Source organism: Eucyclogobius newberryi, unplaced genomic scaffold (genome assembly GCF_026437365.1).
Source record: "Eucyclogobius newberryi isolate DKJ021-1_F unplaced genomic scaffold, fEucNew1.0.hap1 SCAF_9, whole genome shotgun sequence".
NCBI lineage: Eukaryota > Metazoa > Chordata > Actinopteri > Gobiiformes > Gobiidae > Eucyclogobius > Eucyclogobius newberryi.
The window spans coordinates 39,335,248-39,360,787 of record NW_027316532.1 but is presented as its reverse complement, the minus strand read 5'-3'; the positions used below and the strand labels follow the sequence as shown (position 1 = coordinate 39,360,787).

The 25,540-nt window shown below is 40.0% G+C and overlaps 1 protein-coding gene across 3 annotated transcripts in view; it reads right to left on the bottom strand.

Annotated features, from left to right (window-relative positions):
* Positions 1-25,540, bottom strand: part of LOC140353352 (cyclin-dependent kinase-like 5) — a 70,627-nt gene that overhangs the window by 43,971 nt on the left and 1,116 nt on the right. For all 3 annotated transcript variants that reach the window (XM_072437867.1, XM_072437869.1, XM_072437868.1), the window contains exon 2: positions 17,688-17,722. In XM_072437867.1, coding sequence (XP_072293968.1) covers positions 17,688-17,722 — 35 coding nt within the window. The remainder of the gene's footprint in view (positions 1-17,687; positions 17,723-25,540) is intronic.

The window sequence follows — 25,540 nt, the reverse complement described above, 5'->3', positions numbered from 1 at the left end:
CTAATGTTCTCATGTCCTAATGTCCTCATGTTCTCATGTTCTCCTGTTCTCCTTTCTCATGTTCTCATGTTCTCATGTTCTCATGTTCTAATGTCCTCATGTTCTCATGTTCTCATGTCCTCATGTTCTCATGTTCTCATGTCCTAATGTCCTAATGTTCTCATGTTCTCATGTTCTCATGTCCTCATGTTCTAATGTTCTCATGTTCTCATGTCCTCATGTCCTCATGTCCTCATGTTCTCATGTTCTCATGTTCTAATATTCTCATGTTCTCATGTTCTATGTTCTCATGTTCTAATGTTCTAATGTCCTAATGTCCTAATGTCCTCATGTTCTAATATTCTCATGTTCTCATGTTCTAATGTCCTCATGTTCTCATGTTCTCATGTTCTAATATTCTCATGTTCTCATGTTCTATGTTCTATGTTCTCATGTTCTAATGTTCTAATGTCCTCATGTCCTAATGTCCTAATGTTCTCATGTTCTCATGTTCTCATGTTCTCATGTCCTCATGTCCTCATGTCCTCATGTCCTCATGTCCTCATGTTCTCATGTTCTCATGTTCTAATATTCTCATGTTCTATGTTCTCATGTTCTAATGTTCTAATGTCCTAATGTCCTAATGTCCTCATGTTCTAATATTCTCATGTTCTCATGTTCTCATGTTCTAATGTCCTCATGTTCTCATGTTCTCATGTTCTAATATTCTCATGTTCTCATGTTCTATGTTCTCATGTTCTAATGTTCTAATGTCCTCATGTCCTAATGTTCTCATGTTCTAATGTTCTCATGTTCTCATGTTCTCATGTTCTAATGTTCTCATGTCCTCATGTTGTCATGTTCTCCTGTTCTCCTGTTCTCCTTTCTCATGTTCTCATGTTCTCATGTTCTCCTGTTCTCCTTTCTCATGTTCTCATGTCCTAATGTCCTAATGTTCTCATGTTCTCATGTTCTCATGTCCTCATGTTCTCATGTCCTAATGTCCTAATGTTCTCATGTTCTCATGTTCTCATGTTCTCATGTCCTCATGTTCTAATGTTCTCATGTTCTCATGTTCTCATGTTCTAATATTCTCATGTTCTCATGTTCTCATGTTCTAATGTTCTAATGTCCTAATGTCCTAATGTTCTCAAGTTCTCATGTTCTAATGTTCTAATGTTCTCATGTTCTAATGTCCTATTGTCCTATTGTCCTAATGTCCTCATGTCCTCATGTTCTATGTCCTCATGTCCTCATGTTCTCATGTTCTCATGTTCTAATGTCCTAATGTCCTCATGTTCTAATGTCCTCATGTTCTCATGTTCTCATGTCCTCATGTTCTCATGTCCTAATGTCCTAATGTTCTCATGTTCTCATGTCCTCATGTCCTCATGTTCTCATGTTCTCATGTCCTCATGTTCTCATGTCCTCATGTCCTCATGTTCTCATGTTCTCATGTTCTCATGTCCTCATGTCCTCATGTCCTCATGTTCTCATGTTCTCATGTTCTCATGTTCTAATATTCTCATGTTCTCATGTTCTATGTTCTCATGTTCTCATGTTCTAATGTTCTCATGTCCTAATGTCCTAATGTTGTCATGTTCTCATGTTCTCCTGTTCTCCTTTCTCATGTTCTCATGTTCTCATGTTCTCATGTTCTCATGTTCTAATGTTCTCATGTCCTAATGTCCTCATGTTGTCATGTTCTCATGTTCTCATGTTCTCCTGTTCTCCTGTTCTCCTTTCTCATGTTCTCATGTTCTCATGTTCTCATGTTCTCATGTTCTAATGTTCTCATGTCCTAATGTCCTAATGTCCTCATGTTCTCATGTTCTCCTGTTCTCCTTTCTCATGTTCTCATGTTCTCATGTTCTCATGTTCTAATGTCCTCATGTTCTCATGTTCTCATGTCCTCATGTTCTCATGTTCTCATGTCCTAATGTTCTCATGTTCTCATTTTCTCATGTCCTCATGTTCTAATGTTCTCATGTTCTCATGTCCTCATGTCCTCATGTTCTCATGTCCTCATGTCCTCATGTTCTATGTTCTCATGTTCTAATGTTCTAATGTCCTAATGTCCTAATGTCCTCATGTTCTAATATTCTCATGTTCTCATGTTCTAATGTCCTCATGTTCTCATGTTCTCATGTTCTAATATTCTCATGTTCTCATGTTCTCATGTTCTATGTTCTCATGTTCTAATGTTCTAATGTCCTCATGTCCTAATGTCCTAATGTTCTCATGTTCTCATGTTCTCATGTCCTCATGTTCTAATGTTCTCATGTTCTCATGTCCTCATGTCCTCATGTCCTCATGTCCTCATGTTCTCATGTTCTCATGTTCTAATATTCTCATGTTCTCATGTTCTCATGTTCTATGTTCTCATGTTCTAATGTTCTAATGTCCTAATGTCCTAATGTCCTCATGTTCTAATATTCTCATGTTCTCATGTTCTCATGTTCTAATGTCCTCATGTTCTCATGTTCTCATGTTCTAATATTCTCATGTTCTCATGTTCTATGTTCTCATGTTCTAATGTTCTAATGTCCTCATGTCCTAATGTTCTCATGTTCTAATGTTCTCATGTTCTCATGTTCTCATGTTCTAATGTTCTCATGTCCTCATGTTGTCATGTTCTCCTGTTCTCCTGTTCTCCTGTTCTCCTTTCTCATGTTCTCATGTTCTCATGTTCTCCTGTTCTCCTTTCTCATGTTCTCATGTCCTAATGTCCTAATGTTCTCATGTTCTCATGTTCTCATGTTCTCATGTCCTCATGTTCTCATGTCCTAATGTCCTAATGTTCTCATGTTCTCATGTTCTCATGTTCTAATATTCTCATGTTCTCATGTTCTCATGTTCTAATGTTCTAATGTCCTAATGTCCTAATGTTCTCATGTTCTAATGTTCTAATGTTCTCATGTTCTAATGTCCTATTGTCCTATTGTCCTAATGTCCTCATGTCCTCATGTTCTCATGTTCTCATGTTCTATGTTCTCATGTTCTCATGTTCTAATGTTCTAATGTCCTAATGTCCTAATGTTCTCATGTTCTAATGTTCTCATGTTCTCATGTTCTCATGTCCTAATGTCCTCATGTTCTCATGTTCTCCTGTTCTCCTGTTCTCCTTTCTCATGTTCTCCTGTTCTCATGTTCTCATGTTCTCCTTTCTCATGTTCTCATGTTCTCATGTTCTCCTGTTCTCCTTTCTCATGTTCTCATGTTCTCCTTTCTCATGTTCTCATGTTCTCATGTTCTCATGTTCTCATGTTCTCCCGTTCTCCTTTATCATGTTCTCCTGTTCTCCTTTCTCATGTTCTCATGTTCTCATGTTCTCCTTTCTCATGTTCTCATGTTCTCATGTCCTAATGTCCTCATGTTCTCATGTTCTCCTGTTCTCCCGTTCTCCTTTCTCATGTTCTCCTGTTCTCCTTTCTCATGTTCTCATGTTCTCATGTCCTAATGTCCTCATGTTCTCATGTTCTCATGTTCTCATGTTCTCATGTTCTCCTGTTCTCCCGTTCTCCTTTCTCATGTTCTCCTGTTCTCCTGTTCTCCTTTCTCATTTTCTCATGTTCTCATGTTCTCCTTTCTCATGTTCTCATGTTCTCATGTTCTAATGCCCTAATGTTCTCATGTTCTCATGTTCTCATGTTCTAATGTCCTAATGTCCTCATGTTCTCATGTTCACATGTTCTCATGTTCTCATGTTCTCATGTTCTCATGTTCTCATGTTCTAATGTCCTCATGTCCTCATGTTCTCATGTTCTCATGTTCTAATGTCCTCATGTCCTCATGTCCTCATGTTCTCATGTTCTCATGTTCTAATGTCCTAATGTCCTCATGTTCTAATGTCCTCATGTTCTCATGTTCTCATGTCCTCATGTCCTAATGTCCTAATGTTCTCATGTTCTCATGTCCTCATGTCCTCATGTTCTCATGTTCTCATGTCCTCATGTCCTCATGTTCTCATGTCCTCATGTCCTCATGTTCTCATGTTCTCATGTTCTCATGTCCTCATGTTCTCATGTTCTCATGTTCTCATGTTCTCATGTTCTAATATTCTCATGTTCTCATGTTCTATGTTCTCATGTTCTCATGTTCTAATGTTCTCATGTCCTAATGTCCTAATGTTGTCATGTTCTCATGTTCTCATGTTCTCCTGTTCTCCTTTCTCATGTTCTCATGTTCTCATGTTCTCATGTTCTCATGTTCTAATGTTCTCATGTCCTAATGTCCTCATGTTGTCATGTTCTCATGTTCTCATGTTCTCCTGTTCTCCTGTTCTCCTTTCTCATGTTCTCATGTTCTCATGTTCTCATGTTCTAATGTTCTCATGTCCTAATGTCCTCATGTTCTCATGTTCTCCTGTTCTCCTTTCTCATGTTCTCATGTTCTCATGTTCTCATGTTCTAATGTCCTCATGTTCTCATGTTCTCATGTCCTCATGTTCTCATGTTCTCATGTCCTAATGTCCTAATGTTCTCATGTTCTCATGTTCTCATGTCCTCATGTTCTAATGTTCTCATGTTCTCATGTCCTCATGTCCTCATGTCCTCATGTTCTCATGTTCTCATGTTCTAATATTCTCATGTTCTCATGTTCTATGTTCTCATGTTCTAATGTTCTAATGTCCTAATGTCCTAATGTCCTCATGTTCTAATATTCTCATGTTCTCATGTTCTAATGTCCTCATGTTCTCATGTTCTCATGTTCTAATATTCTCATGTTCTCATGTTCTATGTTCTATGTTCTCATGTTCTAATGTTCTAATGTCCTCATGTCCTAATGTCCTAATGTTCTCATGTTCTCATGTTCTCATGTTCTCATGTCCTCATGTCCTCATGTCCTCATGTCCTCATGTCCTCATGTTCTCATGTTCTCATGTTCTAATATTCTCATGTTCTATGTTCTCATGTTCTAATGTTCTAATGTCCTAATGTCCTAATGTCCTCATGTTCTAATATTCTCATGTTCTCATGTTCTCATGTTCTAATGTCCTCATGTTCTCATGTTCTCATGTTCTAATATTCTCATGTTCTCATGTTCTATGTTCTCATGTTCTAATGTTCTAATGTCCTCATGTCCTAATGTTCTCATGTTCTAATGTTCTCATGTTCTCATGTTCTCATGTTCTAATGTTCTCATGTCCTCATGTTGTCATGTTCTCCTGTTCTCCTGTTCTCCTTTCTCATGTTCTCATGTTCTCATGTTCTCCTGTTCTCCTTTCTCATGTTCTCATGTCCTAATGTCCTAATGTTCTCATGTTCTCATGTTCTCATGTCCTCATGTTCTCATGTCCTAATGTCCTAATGTTCTCATGTTCTCATGTTCTCATGTTCTCATGTCCTCATGTTCTAATGTTCTCATGTTCTCATGTTCTCATGTTCTAATATTCTCATGTTCTCATGTTCTCATGTTCTAATGTTCTAATGTCCTAATGTCCTAATGTTCTCAAGTTCTCATGTTCTAATGTTCTAATGTTCTCATGTTCTAATGTCCTATTGTCCTATTGTCCTAATGTCCTCATGTCCTCATGTTCTATGTCCTCATGTCCTCATGTTCTCATGTTCTCATGTTCTAATGTCCTAATGTCCTCATGTTCTAATGTCCTCATGTTCTCATGTTCTCATGTCCTCATGTTCTCATGTCCTAATGTCCTAATGTTCTCATGTTCTCATGTCCTCATGTCCTCATGTTCTCATGTTCTCATGTCCTCATGTTCTCATGTCCTCATGTCCTCATGTTCTCATGTTCTCATGTTCTCATGTCCTCATGTCCTCATGTCCTCATGTTCTCATGTTCTCATGTTCTCATGTTCTAATATTCTCATGTTCTCATGTTCTATGTTCTCATGTTCTCATGTTCTAATGTTCTCATGTCCTAATGTCCTAATGTTGTCATGTTCTCATGTTCTCCTGTTCTCCTTTCTCATGTTCTCATGTTCTCATGTTCTCATGTTCTCATGTTCTAATGTTCTCATGTCCTAATGTCCTCATGTTGTCATGTTCTCATGTTCTCATGTTCTCCTGTTCTCCTGTTCTCCTTTCTCATGTTCTCATGTTCTCATGTTCTCATGTTCTCATGTTCTAATGTTCTCATGTCCTAATGTCCTAATGTCCTCATGTTCTCATGTTCTCCTGTTCTCCTTTCTCATGTTCTCATGTTCTCATGTTCTCATGTTCTAATGTCCTCATGTTCTCATGTTCTCATGTCCTCATGTTCTCATGTTCTCATGTCCTAATGTTCTCATGTTCTCATTTTCTCATGTCCTCATGTTCTAATGTTCTCATGTTCTCATGTCCTCATGTCCTCATGTTCTCATGTCCTCATGTCCTCATGTTCTATGTTCTCATGTTCTAATGTTCTAATGTCCTAATGTCCTAATGTCCTCATGTTCTAATATTCTCATGTTCTCATGTTCTAATGTCCTCATGTTCTCATGTTCTCATGTTCTAATATTCTCATGTTCTCATGTTCTCATGTTCTATGTTCTCATGTTCTAATGTTCTAATGTCCTCATGTCCTAATGTCCTAATGTTCTCATGTTCTCATGTTCTCATGTCCTCATGTTCTAATGTTCTCATGTTCTCATGTCCTCATGTCCTCATGTCCTCATGTCCTCATGTTCTCATGTTCTCATGTTCTAATATTCTCATGTTCTCATGTTCTCATGTTCTATGTTCTCATGTTCTAATGTTCTAATGTCCTAATGTCCTAATGTCCTCATGTTCTAATATTCTCATGTTCTCATGTTCTCATGTTCTAATGTCCTCATGTTCTCATGTTCTCATGTTCTAATATTCTCATGTTCTCATGTTCTATGTTCTCATGTTCTAATGTTCTAATGTCCTCATGTCCTAATGTTCTCATGTTCTAATGTTCTCATGTTCTCATGTTCTCATGTTCTAATGTTCTCATGTCCTCATGTTGTCATGTTCTCCTGTTCTCCTGTTCTCCTGTTCTCCTTTCTCATGTTCTCATGTTCTCATGTTCTCCTGTTCTCCTTTCTCATGTTCTCATGTCCTAATGTCCTAATGTTCTCATGTTCTCATGTTCTCATGTTCTCATGTCCTCATGTTCTCATGTCCTAATGTCCTAATGTTCTCATGTTCTCATGTTCTCATGTTCTAATATTCTCATGTTCTCATGTTCTCATGTTCTAATGTTCTAATGTCCTAATGTCCTAATGTTCTCATGTTCTAATGTTCTAATGTTCTCATGTTCTAATGTCCTATTGTCCTATTGTCCTAATGTCCTCATGTCCTCATGTTCTCATGTTCTCATGTTCTATGTTCTCATGTTCTCATGTTCTAATGTTCTAATGTCCTAATGTCCTAATGTTCTCATGTTCTAATGTTCTCATGTTCTCATGTTCTCATGTCCTAATGTCCTCATGTTCTCATGTTCTCCTGTTCTCCTGTTCTCCTTTCTCATGTTCTCCTGTTCTCATGTTCTCATGTTCTCCTTTCTCATGTTCTCATGTTCTCATGTTCTCCTGTTCTCCTTTCTCATGTTCTCATGTTCTCCTTTCTCATGTTCTCATGTTCTCATGTTCTCATGTTCTCATGTTCTCCCGTTCTCCTTTATCATGTTCTCCTGTTCTCCTTTCTCATGTTCTCATGTTCTCATGTTCTCCTTTCTCATGTTCTCATGTTCTCATGTCCTAATGTCCTCATGTTCTCATGTTCTCCTGTTCTCCCGTTCTCCTTTCTCATGTTCTCCTGTTCTCCTTTCTCATGTTCTCATGTTCTCATGTCCTAATGTCCTCATGTTCTCATGTTCTCATGTTCTCATGTTCTCATGTTCTCCTGTTCTCCCGTTCTCCTTTCTCATGTTCTCCTGTTCTCCTGTTCTCCTTTCTCATTTTCTCATGTTCTCATGTTCTCCTTTCTCATGTTCTCATGTTCTCATGTCCTAATGTCCTAATGTTCTCATGTTCTCATGTTCTCATGTTCTAATGCCCTAATGTTCTCATGTTCTCATGTTCTCATGTTCTAATGTTCTCATGTTCTAATGTTCTCATGTTCTCATGTTCTAATGTTCTCATGTTCTCATGTTCTAATGTTCTCATGTTCTCATGTTCTCATGTTCTAATGTTCTCATGTTCTCATGTCCTAATGTCCTAATGTTCTCATGTTCTCATGTTCTCATGTTCTAATGTCCTAATGTTCTCATGTTCTCATGTTCTCATGTTCTAATGTTCTCATGTTCTAATGTTCTCATGAGCCTGGATTCCGATCAGCCAAGCAGCCTGAAAGCTGCTTTTGTGTTCAACTTACTCTCACTATGGCCACTTTATTATTTACAAGAACAAGAACAAGAACAAGAACAAGAACAAGAACAAGAACAACAAGAACAACAACAACAACAACAACAACAACAACAACATCAACAACATCATCCACTCAATAAATTAAATGCTGGCGTGCAAAAGTTATTGTTGTCTTTCAGTATCTTTCTCATCTCTGGCATCAATCATTCATTTTCACAATAGTATTCATTGATTGTAAGAATTAATGTAAAAAAACCTGTACATTAATTTCTGAAATAAAAGATATGTCGCACAATAATTAATTTAAACTTATACAACATATTGGGCCAGTAAGTTGGCATGTTATTTGCATCATCTGTTTTTTGCATCGTATTTCAGTGACATAATGATATATACCATATACCATAATTTTCTCTGTTTATCCAACTAAAACATGATTCAGATGATGTACATTCAAACAGTGCAATACGTGACACTGGCTCAGGATCAGTGCCTCTCCAGGTCCTGGGACAGTGAGACATCACCAACATGTGGCAAAGAGGGGCATGTTTAAAGATGGGACTAAAGTCTATTTTTATATTCGATCTTGTAAGTACAGTTAAATGCAGGCTTATTTGATATATCGTGCTTTTATCATCGTTCATTGTTGTATGTTGCACCGAATCACCAAAGCAAGTTCCTATTGTGAGTGTCACTGACGATGACAATAAACCTTTTCTGATTCAGATTCTGATCCTACAACGCTGTGATGGAGGCAACTAGCAACCTGTATCCTACTGTACATCCTAAACCTACTGTACATCCTAAACCTACTGCACATCCTAAACCTACTGTACATCCTAAACCTACTGTACATCCTAAACCTACTGTACATCCTAAACCTACTGTACATCCTAAACCTACTGCACATCCTAAACCTACTGTACATCCTAAACCATGAGCTACTGTACATCCTAAACCTACTGCACATCCTAAACCTACTGTACATCCTAAACCTACTGTACATCCTAAACCTACTGCACATCCTAAACCTACTGTACATCCTAAACCTACTGTACATCCTAAACCATGAGCTACTGTACATCCTAAACCTACTGTACATCCTAAACCTACGGTACATCCTAAACCTACTGTACATCCTAAACCTACTGTACATCCTAAACCTACTGTACATCAAAAACCATGAGCTACTGTACATCCTAAACCTACTGTACATCCTAAACCTACGGTACATCCTAAACCTACTGTACATCCTAAACCTACTGTACATCCTAAACCTACTGTACATCAAAAACCATGAGCTACTGTACATCCTAAACCTACTGCACATCCTAAACCATGAGCTACTGCACATCCTAAACCTACTGTACATCCTAAACCTACTGTACATCCTAAACCTACTGTACATCCTAAACCTACTGTACATCCTAAACCATGAGCTACTGTACATCCTAAACCTACTGTACATCCTAAACCATGAGCTACTGTACATCCTAAACCTACTGCACATCCTAAACCTACTGTACATCCTAAACCTACTGTACATCCTAAACCTACTGTACATCCTAAACCATGAGCTACTGTACATCCTAAACCATGAGCTACTGTACATCCTAAACCTACTGCACATCCTAAACCTACTGTACATCCTAAACCTACTGTACATCCTAAACCATGTGCTACTGTACATCCTAAACCATGAGCTACTGTACATCCTAAACCTACTGTACATCCTAAACCTACTGTACATCCTAAACCTACTGTACATCCTAAACCATGAGCTACTGTAAATCCTAAACCATGAGCTACTGTACATCCTAAACCTACTGCACATCCTAAACCTACTGTACATCCTAAACCTACTGTACATCCTAAACCATGAGCTACTGTACATCCTAAACCTACTGTACATCCTAAACCTACTGTACATCCTAAACCTACTGCACATCCTAAACCTACTGTACATCCTAAACCTACTGTACATCCTAAACCATGAGCTACTGTACATCCTAAACCTACTGTACATCCTAAACCTACGGTACATCCTAAACCATGAGCTACTGTACATCCTAAACCTACTGTACATCCTAAACCATGAGCTACTGTACATCCTAAACCTACTGTACATCCTAAACCTACTGTACATCCTAAACCTACTGTACATCCTAAACCTACTGCACATCCTAAACCATGAGCTACTGTACATCCTAAACCTACTGCACATCCTAAACCTACTGTACATCCTAAACCTACTGTACATCCTAAACCATGAGCTACTGTACATCCTAAACCTACTGTACATCCTAAACCTACTGTACATCCTAAACCTACTGTACATCCTAAACCATGAGCTACTGTACATCCTAAACCATGAGCTACTGTACATCCTAAACCTACTGTACATCCTAAACCTACTGTACATCCTAAACCTACTGCACATCCTAAACCATGAGCTACTGTACATCCTAAACCTACTGTACATCCTAAACCTACTGTACATCAAAAACCATGAGCTACTGTACCTCCTAAACCTACTGCACATCCTAAACCTACTGTACATCCTAAACCTACTGCACATCCTAAACCTACTGTACATCCTAAACCTACTGTACATCCTAAACCTACTGTACATCCTAAACCATGAGCTACTGTACATCCTAAACCTACTGTACATCAAAAACCATGAGCTACTGTACCTCCTAAACCTACTGCACATCCTAAACCTACTGTACATCCTAAACCTACTGTACATCCTAAACCTACTGTACATCCTAAACCATGAGCTACTGTACATCCTAAACCTACTGTACATCCTAAACCTACTGTACATCCTAAACCTACTGCACATCCTAAACCTACTGTACATCCTAAACCATGAGCTACTGTACATCCTAAACCTACTGTACATCCTAAACCTACTGTACATCCTAAACCTACTGTACATCCTAAACCTACTGTACATCCTAAACCATGAGCTACTGTACATCCTAAACCTACTGTACATCCTAAACCATGAGCTACTGTACATCCTAAACCTACTGTACATCCTAAACCTACTGCACATCCTAAACCTACTGTACATCCTAAACCTACTGTACATCCTAAACCTACTGTACATCCTAAACCTACTGCACATCCTAAACCTACTGTACATCCTAAACCTACTGTACATCCTAAACCTACTGTACATCCTAAACCTACTGCACATCCTAAACCTACTGCACATCCTAAACCTACTGCACATCCTAAACCACGGCAATGTTTCTTTTAATTAATAAAAGCTAAAAGCTACTTTAAAGGTGGAATGGACAATTTTTTTCAGCCAATGTTTTATCATATTTCCTCGTGGCGTGGATAAATCATTTGTCCTGCCACGTGTCAATCATAAAACGCACCTACCGCTCTCATCTCATCATCTGCAGCCGCGTCAGGCTCGTCCCCACGTTTCCGCGTGCCTAAGCGCATGGATCTATCATAATATAGTTCCCTCAGTGTACGGGGCAAAATGAAGACGGAGAAAGACAGTTGGAGCTGACGCAGAAGTGGACAGAAATCTACGGGAGACGAGAGATGTGACGTGATCCGTTGCACTAATAAACAAACGCACGTGTGTGTTGTATCAGTCCACACGGGGGAGTGGCATGCGCACGGGGGAGTGGCATGAGCACTTCCACCTGCGTTCTCAAATCGCCGAAAAATCGTCCATACCGCCTTTAAATGACAGGTTTTATTAGAAGGCAGATGTCATCCATCTCTTAACTGTTGATCACAAGAACGTCAGCGTTTGTCTTTTTGCCCGAGGCTTTGTTCTGGTCCAGTTCTCGTGCTGCTGGTCAGAGCTCCTCCTTCAGCCAGAACACATCTGGACCAATCATCTACAGTCTCAGACTGTGCCATTCCACGCCTTACTCCGCCCACTATAAAGGGGCGTTTCCTGTGATGGGTTGGTTCATTCCGATTGGGCCCTGGTAGTACCGCCCCCTTAGACTGGGAGTAAAACCAGGAATTCAAAAAGAGAAGTGTGTCTTATTTTAACTGTATTATTTCTTAGCGTTGGTGAGTTTTGCTGGGTCAACAGAGAGTCGACCCACGCAGAGGTCACACAGAGGTCACGCAGAGGTCACGCAGAGGTCAAACCGCCTGTTATCAGCTGCGTCACATAAGCCAAGAACAACAGCGTCAGACCAAAAGAGTCTGACTTCAGGCACTTGTTTACCGTGGAAACGAGCCGAGCATAAGATCCAAAGCTTCTGCAGTGACACTTAATATTGTACTTGGAAAGAATAGAGAAGGTCTTGGGTGATTTCCAGTTAAAATTACTTTGTCAAAAGCAACAGTTGTGTTTGACATTACACTTTTTGTTTTGTTTTCAATATTTATATTTTTATCATTTTATATCAGTTAGTTAAGTTAATTACGGTGGTTTTCCACAGTGTTGTGTTGTGCATTTGCCTTCAATGTGCGGTATATAATTAAATATATATTTATTAATAAATAAATAAAACGTTCAGAGCGCTGCGGACGAATCGCGCCCGATGCAGAATTTGAGCGCGTGAACATTAGAAAGACAAACGCACCGGACGCGTGTTCTCGACGAGCCGGACTCATGTCTGTAACTCAGCAGCAGACGTGCGTCAGAGTCGTCCTGCACATGCTCAGTGGAGGCGAGTCGTCCTGCACATGCTCAGTGGAGGCGAGTCGTCCTGCACATGCTCAGTGGAGGCGAGTCGTCCTGCACATGCTCAGTGGAGGCGAGTCGTCCTGCACATGCTCAGTGGAGGCGAGTCGTCCTGCACATGCTCAGTGGAGGCGAGTCGTCCTGCACATGCTCAGTGGAGGAGAGTCGTCCTGCACATGCTCAGTGGAGGAGAGTCGTCCTGCACATGCTCAGTGGAGGAGTTGTGCTGCACATGCTCAGTGGAGGAGAGTCGTCCTGCACATGCTCAGTGGAGGAGAGTCGTCCTGCACATGCTCAGTGGAGGAGAGTCGTCCTGCACATGCTCAGTGGAGGCGAGTCGTCCTGCACATGCTCAGTGGAGGAGTTGTGCTGCACATGCTCAGTGGAGGAGAGTCGTCCTGCACATGCTCAGTGGAGGAGAGTCGTCCTGCACATGCTCAGAGGAGGAGAGTCGTCCTGCACATGCTCAGTGGAGGAGTCGTCCTGCACATGCTCAGTGGAGGAGAGTCGTCCTGCACATGCTCAGTGGAGGAGTCGTCCTGCACATGCTCAGTGGAGGAGAGTCGTCCTGCACATGCTCAGTGGAGGCGAGTCGTCCTGCACATGCTCAGTGGAGGAGTCGTCCTGCACATGCTCAGTGGAGGAGTTGTGCTGCACATGCTCAGTGGAGGCGAGTCGTCCTGCACATGCTCAGTGGAGGAGTTGTGCTGCACATGCTGGTTCTTTTCGATGCCCTGGCAGTGGCAACAAGCTTTAGTTTTGTGTTTTTAACATTGTTTAAGTTAAAATGCACACAATGTATTTATTTGAACTGGTTTAGTGTTTTTTTTCACAACTAATGTTCTTTTTGTGTGAAGTTCAAGAAAGTACAAACTGAACTGAAGTGTTTACTGCTTCTGCTGCTCCTAAAATGTGTTTTGTTGAGTGTCTAATGTTTCATGACATTACAATGTTTCTGACGTTCCCTTTGAAGTGAATACTTCATATTTGCTACTGAATAAAAATGCTGATGCACTTTACACTTCTTTTGAATTCATTTTGAATTTTGCATGTATAAATGTGATTAATTGTGATTAATCAGGGAAATAATGCGATTAATCGCGATTAAAAAATGTAATCGTTGCCCAGCCCTAATATATATATATATATATATATATATATATATATATATATATATATATATATATATATATATATAGGCAAAGGATTATCCATGAATCCTGAAATGTCCCTAATATTTTAATCATTTGTTGAAAACAGAACTTCTTGAGAGAAAAGGCGTAACCCGCACAATTTTAGACTTTTAATGTTATGGGTCAAGTTGGATTGATTTCACTGAATATCGCTCTCGATGAAAAAGGTCCAAGGTCAGTCCAAGGTCAAAGGTCAATGGGGTCTGCTCAGGCTCAGCTGCAGCTGTTTTGTTGGGGGCAAAAGTCTTTCACTTCCCTCTGATCAGTTATCTCAATTATGCAAATTGTAAGTTAACTTCTTATAATATCTGGTAGTGAATAAAAGATGCCATTGGGTTTTAGTCTTTCTCTCCAGTGATTGTCCAACGCCACCGGAGCAGCTGAGATGGTCAATGACCCATGTGACTCTACAGCTGGTCCTAATATAGTCACAAACATATGAACTGAACAGAATGACAGTTCTTTCCTATTAATATCTCAACTGGACAAAAGCTGTGGTCCTGCAGCTGTCCTTTTAGGACATAGACATATCATACAGAATCTGCAGCTATTTAAACCTCCCCCAAAAGACATTTTGAGAGGAAACAGTTGAATGAACTCTTGTCTATTTCTGTGCTTCCTATCTTCCCAGGTCTTTGTGCGATCTAATTACTACTGTTAAATACACATATTGTATCAACTGAATTTAAGGGGCGTGACGTGAGTGAAATGAGCATGTTCGGGAGCAGCTGGGACTTGGCAGAAGCAGCCATTTTCTGAGGTCCTTCTCTTCCCTCCGTAAGTACAGCATCGAACCTCGGCTCTGAACAGGCGCCGGGCATTCTTTATGTACGGCTCTTATGCAACAGCTCTGAAATCAGCCCGATAGAAAAGACCTTCACACAACGCTCTCCGGCCCTCTCCGGCCCTCTCCGGCCCTCTCCGGCCCTCACCGGTCCTCTCACCGGCCCTCTCCAGACCTCACCGGCCCTCACCGACCCTCACTGGCCCCCCTCACCGGCCCTCTCCGGACCTAACCGGCCCTCTCACCGGCCCTCTCACCGGCCCTCTCACCGGCCCTCTCACCGGCCCTCACTGGCCCTCACTGGCCCTCACCGGCCCTCACGGCCCCTAAAAGCCCTGATAGATATGGTATGGAAAGCTGCATCCATCAAGCCCAAAGTGCACAGTATTCAAATCCATGGGTTTCAGGAAGAGGCTAAATTAGGAGCGTGGCCAAAATATTTTATAACAAAGTCCTCAAAATGTCTCCTAAACTTGCAGCTGGAGTCGTAAAGAGGAAACAAGCTTTTTCAATGTGATACAGCAACAAATCAAGTCAATGTAGAATCACTTTCATTTAGTATTCAAAATGTGGTATTGTAAATGTTATATCAGACATTTGAACATGACCTGTAACATTTATATCATATCTGTATAATTATAACACTCTGTGGAATCAATATAGAAAAGGTTGAATCAAATAAATAAAAAGTTACATTGTCAAAATGCCACAGAGCCAGGATTTATTTCTTCTTTTCTGTTCTGTTTGGTATTTATCCAACAAAAGACGCATCTGGAAAACTGTTCGCTCTGTTTATTTCTACTGACACGGAAAACATTGGGAAAACACAGGTGTGGGGTATAACAAGCTGCGAAAAGTGAAAATGCAATGAACTCGAGCTATTTTTGGGATCAAAACCAAGACTAAAGTGGAAGTGATGGATACAATTTCTATCTAAATGTAACTTTTAAAACCGTTTTCAGATTCAAACTTCTGTATGCAAAGATCAAACTAACAACAGCAGTAGACATGAAGAATCACTTTTGAACAGGCAAAATAAAGGTGCATTTTCATGTTAACGCAGGACTCATTCTCTAATACAGACCGATAAGCTTTTGCTTCCCTTATTTGCTGCTATTGATTTCTCTGAGTCAAGCCTCAAAAGCATCTGAATGAAGCGATTCAAAGATCAATTTGCTGAACAATGGCTGCGCTCATTAGACAAGAAAGACAGTCCTGAATAACAAACATGACGTGACATCTCCTTCACTTCCAGCTTCCTTACACCGCCTCGCCCATAGATACACATTTATCATTCATAATTCATGCATTCAAACCACAATCATGAATGTAGCACTGCATCTGCTGTGAGAATAGTGGCACAGACTCATGCAGCTGTTTAGGCCTGAGATCAATCCGTTTGAATAATAAAAGGTTGGTAATTATAGGCTGTGCTTCTTGGCGTTCTTTTACAATCCGACCGCTTAAGTTAACATTAGAAACATCCAAAATAGTAGAGTGGAAGGTCTTTGCTTGCTGCCCCTGATGTAGGTGGTAGTTAGTCTTTTCTTCAAGCTGGATGCCTGTCAATAGCTGGCACATCCTCTTCCCTAAAAGGGCTGAAGATGACTGAGACATTACCGCAGAGTGCTCTTGTCTGCCGTGTATTGTCCTCGGCTATTATTAATTATCTCCTCGCACTGGAAATTTAATTGGTAAAATAAGCTTGCTTTTATTTGAACAGCAGCTTATGGAATGGGAAGAGCAGAAGATGATTAGGACGGAGGGCTTAAAAGAGGAACTCAGCGTTGACTCAAAGCACATCCATCTCTCTGATAAAGCTCCGAGGAGACAAAGGGACAGAACCAATTAGAAGCAGTTTGGAGGCGCCACTTAAGGCAATGCACTTCAGCACCAGGAACAAAAGAGGCAAGTTTGGAGGGACTCTTTGTAAAACTTTATTTAGGGATATATTGTGTACTCTTGGTGGATAGTTGAGTTAAGGAGAAGCTTTTAGTTCATCTTTCTTTGAAATGGAAAAACATTGAGAATCCATTGAATTGTCCTCCCTCCTTCACGCTGGTGCGATTACTCTCTTTTGAGCACGTAGTATTTAACACATGGTCCAATTTTTGAGTTTTTGTAAGATCTTTACGTTCCAAATTCAATATCAACAAGTCCAGCTTACATTCAAGTAAATATCCCAAATGTACTTTTCACTTTAGTAAAAATATTGACAAAATGTATTACTCTGGGAAATAAAATACACAAACATTTGGCCCAATTACTCGTTTTGCAGACAAATCTGAAGCACGAGGACAAACTGGGAATGACACATGGCACACGGACTGGTCCCCCGTCAAATACTGGTCCCCCGTAAAATACTGGTTCCCCGTCAAATACTGGTCCCCCGTAAAATACTGGTGCCCCGTCAAATACTGGTGCCCCGTCACATACTGGTGCCCCGTCACATACTGGTGCCCCGTCAAATACTGGTGCCCCGTCACATACTGGTGCCCCGTCAAATACTGGTGCCCCGTCCCATACTGGTGCCCCGTCAAATACTGGTGCAAACAATCCTTCAACTCCTTCCAACACCAACACTGGGACCGAGATATCGCACATATAAATACACAATATCATATACAAATAGTCAAACGTCAACTGGTCTAAATGACATGATCCTGTTTGTATCCATCTTTGTAGGTTTTTGGTGACATAGTGCACATACTGAGTTACAGGGACTCAAAATATCCCTTAAAGATGATAAATTAAAAAATAAGGTTTATAAAAAGTGCTTACCTTGTGTCGGCACTTCAAAACAACACCATAGGCACCTACAAAAAGCAGAAAATGAAATGCTGAGAATGAGATATGGCACAGACCATCGTGTCATGAATATGTATGAAAGTGTAAGTCAAAGGAGGAGACTCGACTTAAAAGCTGCATTAAAAAGTAACAGCTGTGAAGTTTGAGCATGATGATGAACGACAGTATTGGACCTTTAGTATTTGACCTTTACTCATGAATGAACCAGGAGCAAGAGCCCGATGTGGTGGATCCACATCGTACCAGACAAGATCAGAACATGGTCCGTCCCCCTGAAAGGACGGAGGCTCAGAAAGTAGGCCGCTGGAGATGGCAGGCTACAGTGGGGTTGATGTTATCGGGCGAGGCAGTCACACACGTGTCCCCGAGGACAGACTTCAGCTCTTCTTTATGGGGGACAGAGCTGTCTCGTGAAAGAGACAACACATACTGAAGACAACACATACTGAAGACAACACATACTGAAGACAACACATACTGAAGACAACACATACTGAAGACAACACATACTGAAGACATACTGAAGACAACACATACTGAAGACAACACATACTGAAGACAACACATACTGAAGACATACTGAAGACAACACATACTGAAGACATACTGAAGACAACACATACTGAAGACATACTGAAGACAACACATACTGAAGACATACTGAAGACAACACATACTGAAGACAACACATACTGAAGACAACAAATACTGAAGACAACACATACTGAAGACAACACATACTGAAGACATACTGAAGACAACACATACTGAAGACAACACATACTGAAGACAACACATACTGAAGACAACACATACTGAAGACATACTGAAGACAACACATACTGAAGACAACACATACTGAAGACAACACATACTGAAGACAACAAATACTGAAGACAACACATACTGAAGACAACACATACTGAAGACATACTGAAGACAACACATACTGAAGACAACACATACTGAAGACAACACATACTGAAGACAACACATACTGAAGACAACAAATACTGAAGACAACACATACTGAAGACAACACATACTGAAGACATACTGAAGACAACACATACTGAAGACATACTGAAGACAACACATACTGAAGACATACTGAAGACAACACATACTGAAGACAACACATACTGAAGACAACACATACTGAAGACAACAAATACTGAAGACAACAAATACTGAAGACATACTGAAGACAACACATACTGAAGACAACAAATACTGAAGACATACTGAAGACAACAAATACTGAAGACAACAAATACTGAAGACATACTGAAGACAACACATACTGAAGACAACACATACTGAAGACAACACATACTGAAGACATACTGAAGACAACACATACTGAAGACAACACATACTGAAGACATACTGAAGACAACACATACTGAAGACATACTGAAGACAACACATACTGAAGACAACACATACTGAAGACAACACATACTGAAGACAACACATACTGAAGACAACACATACTGAAGACAACACATACTGAAGACAACAAATACTGAAGACATACTGAAGACAACACATACTGAAGACAACACATACTGAAGACATACTGAAGACAACACATACTGAAGACATACTGAAGACAACACATACTGAAGACAACACATACTGAAGACAACACATACTGAAGACAACACATACTGAAGACAACACATACTGAAGACAACAAATACTGAAGACAACACATACTGAAGACAACACATACTGAAGACAACACATACTGAAGACAACAAATACTGAAGACATACTGAAGACAACACATACTAAAATCCTTGAAAAAGTTGTAGTAAAACAGCTTTGTCGCCACCTGCAGGACAATAACTTATTTGAAGTTTTCCAGTCAGGGTTCAGAGCCCACCACAGCACTGAAACTGCACTAGTTAAAGTCACAAATGATTTGTTATTAGCCGCTGACGATGGACTGGTCTCAATCCTGGTTCTGTTGGACCTCAGCGCAGCGTTTGACACCATTGACCACAACATTCTACTGCAGAGGTTAGAATGTGATGTAGGTGTTGGAGGAACAGCCCTCAGCTGGTTTAAATCCTATCTATCTGATAGGTTCCAATTTGTTAATGTAAACCAGAGCTCCTCACCAAGCTTTAAAGTAATTTACGGTGTGCCACAGGGTTCGGTACTCGGTCCAATTCTGTTTACTCTTTATATGCTACCATTAGGCAACATTATCAGGTCACATGACATTAACTTCCACTGCTCTGCAGACGACACTCAGCTGTATTTATCAATGAAACCTGATCAGAGCGATCAAGTAGACAGACTTAGTACTTGTGTGAAGGAGATAAAAACCTGGATGACACTAAACTACCTGCTTCTTAACCCTGAAAAAACCGAGGTCATTGTGCTTGGCCCTAAGCATCTACGAGACTCTCTATCTGAGCAGATAGTCACACTGGACAATGTCAGTGTAGCCTCCAGTTCTACTGTAAGAAACCTCAGAGTCTTATTTGACCAGGAGCTCTCATTTAAAGCTCATATAAATCAAGCTTGTAAAACAGCCTATTTCCATTTGCACAACAAGAGCCAAAATCAGAAGAATCCGGCCTAAAAGTGATGCTGAAAAACTTATCCATGCATTTGTAACGACTAGATTAGACTACTGTAACTCCTGCTTGCAGCGTGTCCTAAAAGCTCCATAAAAAGCTTTCAACTGGTTCAAAATGCAGCAGCAAGATTACAACAGGAACAAAAAGAAGAGAGCACATTACGCCGGTGCTGAAGTCTCTTCACTGGCTCCCCGTCGAGTCCAGAATCAAATTTAAAATTCTACTCTTGACCTACAAAGCCATAAATGACATGGCCCCATCCTACCTCAAGGATGCTATAGAACCATATCATCCAAACAGAGCTCTTCGCTCCCAGAATGCTGGCCTTCTGGTGGTGCCAAGAGTCTCTAAAAGTACTGTAGGAGGTAGAGCGTTTAGCTACCAAGCTCCTGTGTTATGGAATCAGCTCCCGACCCATGTTAAATATGCTGACACAGTCTCTTCATTTAAGTCCAGGCTTAAAACGTTCCTCTTCGAAATCGCTTATGGTCAGAGTAGTTAGGAACAGAAAGATAAACCCACAGCTTCAGCTACGCTGCCCTAGGAGTAACTGTGCTGGGGGAAGTATGAAAGCTTGAGCACTATCCTCTTCTTCTTCTGACTACTTATGCTATCAAACAATATTTATTTTTTGATTCCACTTGCAAACTGTTCACCGCCTTCTTTTCTTTCTCTCACTCCTGAGGACCTGTGGACCCAGATGCCCCTCCCCTGGTGAAGTGGTCTCTGCCCTGTGTGGACGGTCCCTCATCTGCCTGAAGAGTGGCTCCAGTTCGCCTCAGTCGGTCCCTCATCTGCCTGAAGAGTGGGTCCAGCTCGCCTCCGACGGTCCCTCATCTGCCTGAAGAGTGGGTCCAGCTCGACTCAGACGGTCCCTCTTCTGCCTGAAGAGTGGGTCCAGCTCGACTCAGACGGTCCCTCTTCTGCCTGAAGAGTGGGTCCAGCTCGACTCAGACGGTCCCTCATCTGCCTGAAGAGTGGCTCCAGTTCGCCTCAGTTGGTCCCTCATCTGCCTGAAGAGTGGGTCCAGCTCGACTCAGACGGTCCCTCTTCTGCCTGAAGAGTGGGTCCAGCTCGACTCAGTCGGTCCCTCTTCTGCCTGAAGAGTGGGTCCAGCTCGACTCAGTCGGTCCCTCATCTGCCTGAAGAGTGGGTCCAGCTCCAGTCTCCTTGTGTCCGTCTGTCCGTCTGTGAGAGTCGGATCTCTCCTTCACTGGAACTCCTCCAGGTTTCTACGCTTTTTTCCCAAAGAGGTTTTTTTTGTAGTTTTTCCTGGCCGAGAAGGAGAGTCTAAGGACAGAGGACCCTGGGACATCGTCCCTCGCCACCACAGACATTGTCTGACTTCATCGCCACCACAGACATTGTTGATTCATTTCTCCCTGTGGCCCTCAGAGGCGACTGTTGTTGTGATTTTGGGCCTTACAAAAATAAATTGATTTGATTTGATTTGACATACTGAAGACAACACATACTGAAGACAACACATACTGAAGACAACACATACTGAAGACAACACATAGTGAAGACAACACATACTGAAGACAACACATAGTGAAGACATACTGAAGACAACACATACTGAAGACATACTGAAGACAACACATACTGAAGACATACTGAAGACAACACATACTGAAGACAACACATACTGAAGACAACAAATACTGAAGACAACACATACTGAAGACAACACATACTGAAGACAACACATGCTGAAGACAACAAATACTGAAGACAACACATACTGAAGACATACTGAAGACAACACATACTGAAGACAACACATACTGAAGACAACAAATACTGAAGACAACACATACTGAAGACAACACATACTGAAGACAACACATACTGAAGACATACTGAAGACAACACATACTGAAGACAACACATACTGAAGACAACACATACTGAAGACAACAAATACTGAAGACAACACATGCTGAAGACAACAAATACTGAAGACAACACATACTGAAGACAACACATACTGAAGACAACACATACTGAAGACAACAAATACTGAAGACAACACATACTGAAGACAACACATACTGAAGACATACTGAAGACAACACATACTGAAGACAACACATACTGAAGACAACAAATACTGAAGACAACAAATACTGAAGACATACTGAAGACAACACATACTGAAGACAACAAATACTGAAGACAACAAATACTGAAGACAACAAATACTGAAGACAACACATACTGAAGACAACAAATACTGAAGACAACACATGCTGAAGACAACAAATACTGAAGACAACACATACTGAAGACATACTGAAGACAACAAATACTGAAGACAACACATACTGAAGACAACAAATACTGAAGACAACACATACTGAAGACAACACATACTGAAGACATACTGAAGACAACACATACTGAAGACAACACATACTGAAGACAACAAATACTGAAGACAACACATACTGAAGACAACACATACTGAAGACAACAAATACTGAAGACAACAAATACTGAAGACATACTGAAGACAACACATACTGAAGACAACACATACTGAAGACAACACATACTGAAGACAACAAATACTGAAGACATACTGAAGACAACACATACTGAAGACAACACATACTGAAGACAACACATACTGAAGACAACAAATACTGAAGACATACTGAAGACAACACATACTGAAGACAACACATACTGAAGACAACACATACTGAAGACAACACATACTGAAGACAACAAATACTGAAGACATACTGAAGACAACACATACTGAAGACAACACATACTGAAGACAACAAATACTGAAGACAACACATACTGAAGACAACAAATACTGAAGACATACTGAAGACAACACATACTGAAGACAACACATACTGAAGACAACACATACTGAAGACAACAAATACTGAAGACATACTGAAGACAACACATACTGAAGACATACTGAAGACAACACATACTGAAGACAACAAATACTGAAGACAACACATACTGAAGACAACAAACACTGAAGACAACAAATACTGAAGACATACTGAAGACAACACATACTGAAGACAACAAATACTGAAGACAACACATACTGAAGACAACACATACTGAAGACAACAAATACTGAAGACATACTGAAGACAACAAATACTGAAGACAACAAATACTGAAGACATACTGAAGACAACAAATACTGAAGACAACAAATACTGAAGACATACTGAAGACAACACATACTGAAGACAACACATACTGAAGACAACACATACTGAAGACATACTGAAGACAACACATACTGAAGACAACACATACTGAAGACAACACATACTGAAGACATACTGAAGACAACACATACTGAAGACAACAAATACTGAAGACATACTGAAGACAACACATACTGAAGACATACTGAAGACAACACATACTGAAGACAACAAATACTGAAGACATACTGAAGACAACACATACTGAAGACATACTGAAGACAACACATACTGAAGACATACTGAAGACAACACATACTGAAGACAACACATACTGAAGACAACACATACTGAAGACATACTGAAGACAACACATACTGAAGACAACAAATACTGAAGACAACACATACTGAAGACAACACATACTGAAGACAACACATACTGAAGACAACACATACTGAAGACAACAAATACTGAAGACAACACATACTGAAGACAACACATACTGAAGACATACTGAAGACAACACATACTGAAGACAACACATACTGAAGACAACACATACTGAAGACATACTGAAGACAACACATACTGAAGACAACACATACTGAAGACATACTGAAGACAACACATACTGAAGACAACAAATACTGAAGACATACTGAAGACAACACATACTGAAGACATACTGAAGACAACACATACTGAAGACATACTGAAGACAACACATACTGAAGACAAGCAAAGACAGGGTTATGACATCTGTAACTGTTATTCTTCAATAAACTACAGAAATGAATTGTAATAACTAAAATTCAAACACGAAAGAGTCATTAAATAGTCCAAACACTCAAATGGAATATTTGTCCAACTCCAATCTCCCATAAACAAGACCAGTGACACGTTCTAGTTTACAAGTAAATAATCATTATTTCTAATGCTTAAACAATAATCTCATTATGATACAAATAAAACAGCTCAAAGTTTAAGTTTAAGTTTACTTAAACTTAAACTTTGAGCTGTACTTACTTGCAAATAAACCATATTTGAAGTAAACTGTAATTGGTTAAAACTACAAACTCTCTGACTTCTTCTGGATTCGGCGGGAAATATGTTGAAAAATGTATACTATTCCAATTGTTATTTTGTAGATTTGACAAATTAGAATATTGGGTATATCGAGTAATTTCCCAAACAAAGCTATAATGTGATATTTCTGCCCTTTTGGAGTTAAAGTTATGGTCCACATTTTGAGACATTTATATTTCGGCACATTCCTGGGAGAATAATACCCTCTGAAAATTAATATTAAGACAATGCTCAATAAATGGTTGTATTCATTTGTGATCCCTCTAGGCAGATTCACTAAATGAACAGGACATGAGTGTTCCCATGGTAACGCTTTTGCAAATGAGCTTTGTTATTCTTCTGTGGACAAACGAGAACGCATTTCAAATCAGACCAAAGTTACATGTGTTTACTTCATATACAGTGAGTCTGAGATGGAAATGATTCCAATGATCAGGAAACCATCAATAATCTGACTCTTATGTCATGCATTATGTTTTGTATCATTATTACCAACTGGAATAATGACACTGCATCTTTACAGATGTGAACTGTAGGATGAACGTATGAGAAGGTCCCACACTGTCCCCTCGCTGCACAACCATGAGGACAAATCAGAGCTTATTATTAATAACCAATTTATATAAACAAAGCTTAATCTATTTTTTAATTCTTCTTTCTGTATCGGTTACCATCATTATCCTTTTATTGTTATAGCTTATACATTTCTACTTCATCTGAGTTTTATGTCCCGACCAGATGTGGGAAATCTCTTCTGCTGATTATAGGAAAAATGATGATGTCTCATTATTTAAATCACTTTCATTCTCATTTCAAACGATTTCTTCTCATTGGTCAAAGAGAACCTGCAGAGACAGTATAGACCGAGCACTGTGACACTCTTTATAAAAGTGTTTTGACAGAACGAGAACGAAACACATTTCATTCTGAACAGAAGGTAATA